We start from the raw sequence: 1,689 nt of genomic DNA, 5'->3' as shown, positions 1-1,689 counted from the left end.
CGTATTTCCTGTGTTCCAGGTAATGTGCCCAGCATTTCCTGTTGGGAGGGCACTCGGATAATAACTGATACGAACTCGCTCAAGTGTGTGTCTTGGGTCTAGCAGCGAGCCCACCTTCAGGTGGCCGTCCTAAAGGAAGGCACCCCTACGGAGAGGTGTGTCAGTGACACTCGGGGCACCGGTGACGGGGGAACGTCACAGATGGATGGATATATTCCGTCCACATCATGAAACATTATGCAGCATTGAAAAAGAATGCAGTAGACCCAACGTGCCGACGTGGCAAGAATCCAAGGCATGTACAGGTAAACACACGGTAACGGATTCAGAGTGATCGGACGCACACGTATGCAAGAGCACAAATACACAAAGGGATCTAAACGCAGAGATTTCCAGAACACCCTTGCACCGGGGGAACATGGAGGGACAAGGGTTGGGGATCTGAGGTCTCCACAAACTGATGCCAGCTCTGAGGGCAACTGGGTGCCAGACTGGGGAAGCGGAATTCTGGGCTGTTGTCCTACGTTGACCCTTGCCTTCCGTCCTGAGCATAAAGTCCTGAGAGCAAGGACTAGGTTTCTTACACCTTCCCACAAAGCTCTTCACACGACTGTTCGTGAAGCAGCCCTTAAGCACTTGGCCCTTGCTGCCTTTTCAAGGACCCAGCAAGAACCTCCAGGCTCCACCAGGAATAGCAGCTCCCTGTGCAAGCGGAGGCCCCTCTGACAGAAGGCGGGCTGGCTGGGCAGAAGACACCGTTTTGGTTTTCAAAAGGAGGAGCCTGACAGAGACAAAGAAAGCCAAAGGAAACCGCTGCTTGCTCACCTTGGGGGCCTGCGGAGTCTTTGGTTTCTGGAAGAACCTCGTGATTTCGGCCTTCTCCGCTTTAATGCGCTGCAATTTAAGACATGACGAGGAAATGAAGAGAAACGGCGTGTTGTCAAACATGCAAAGGCCCCTAGAACTGAACCCCAAGCATTTTAAAGTTGAAATCATTATTTTGATGTTAACTCTCAAACCCTATCAACCCGCAGCTGGGTGCCGGGAAATCTCAGGGTGCCAGAGCTGCTCTTGCCGGCCCAAGAGCCGTGACAGGCCAGCATGACCATGAGCTCCGGGACTGGATCCGCACACATGCCAGTCCCTGTGGGGCCGGCGGGCTTCCCACAAGCGACACGGCACAAGCCCCCTCTGCTGAGGGTCCTGGAGCACGCTACCTTTTCTTCTTCTCGCAACCGTTTCTCCTCTTCCTTCTTCCTCTTCTCCTCCAGCTTGGCCCTGCGGGACATAAAATTCGATTTCCGCCAACCTGCGCGCTGTACACAGACGAAGCCCGTGGTCCCGGACGAGGACCCGCCGTCAGCCGGGGGTCTGGAGAGGCCCCCTGGGAGGCAGGTGGGAAGGGGGCTCCCCCCGGGCTCGGCGTCCGCCGGGGGCACTCACTCCAGGGCCTCCTGCCGCTCCTTGCGCCGCTCCTCCTTGCGCCGCTGCTTCTCCGCCTTCTCCTTCTCGTCCTTCTCCCTCTTCTCCCGCCTCTCCTTCTCCTTCAGCTCCTTCTCTTCCTCCCTCCTCTTTCTGGCTTCCTCCTTGGCCCGCTTGGCCTCCTCCTTCAGCTTCTCCTTTTCTTCTTTTTCGGCCCGTAACTTCAGCTGCTTGCCCAAACGCTCCTTATCCTGCAGCCAAGAGACA

General features: G+C 56.4%; 1 protein-coding gene across 1 annotated transcript in view; it reads right to left on the bottom strand.

Moving 5' to 3' along the window:
- CHAF1A (chromatin assembly factor 1 subunit A) overlaps positions 1-1,689 on the bottom strand; it is a 23,418-nt gene that overhangs the window by 10,725 nt on the left and 11,004 nt on the right. Inside the window, exons 5-7 of the mRNA XM_006904111.3 lie at positions 1,444-1,673; positions 1,218-1,278; positions 826-894 (exon numbers count right to left, since the gene is read on the bottom strand). Coding sequence (XP_006904173.1) covers positions 826-894; positions 1,218-1,278; positions 1,444-1,673 — 360 coding nt within the window. The remainder of the gene's footprint in view (positions 1-825; positions 895-1,217; positions 1,279-1,443; positions 1,674-1,689) is intronic.

Source organism: Pteropus alecto, unplaced genomic scaffold (genome assembly GCF_000325575.1).
Source record: "Pteropus alecto unplaced genomic scaffold, ASM32557v1 scaffold30, whole genome shotgun sequence".
NCBI lineage: Eukaryota > Metazoa > Chordata > Mammalia > Chiroptera > Pteropodidae > Pteropus > Pteropus alecto.
The sequence above is the reverse complement of the archived record's forward strand: the minus strand, read 5'-3'. Positions and strand labels throughout refer to the sequence as shown.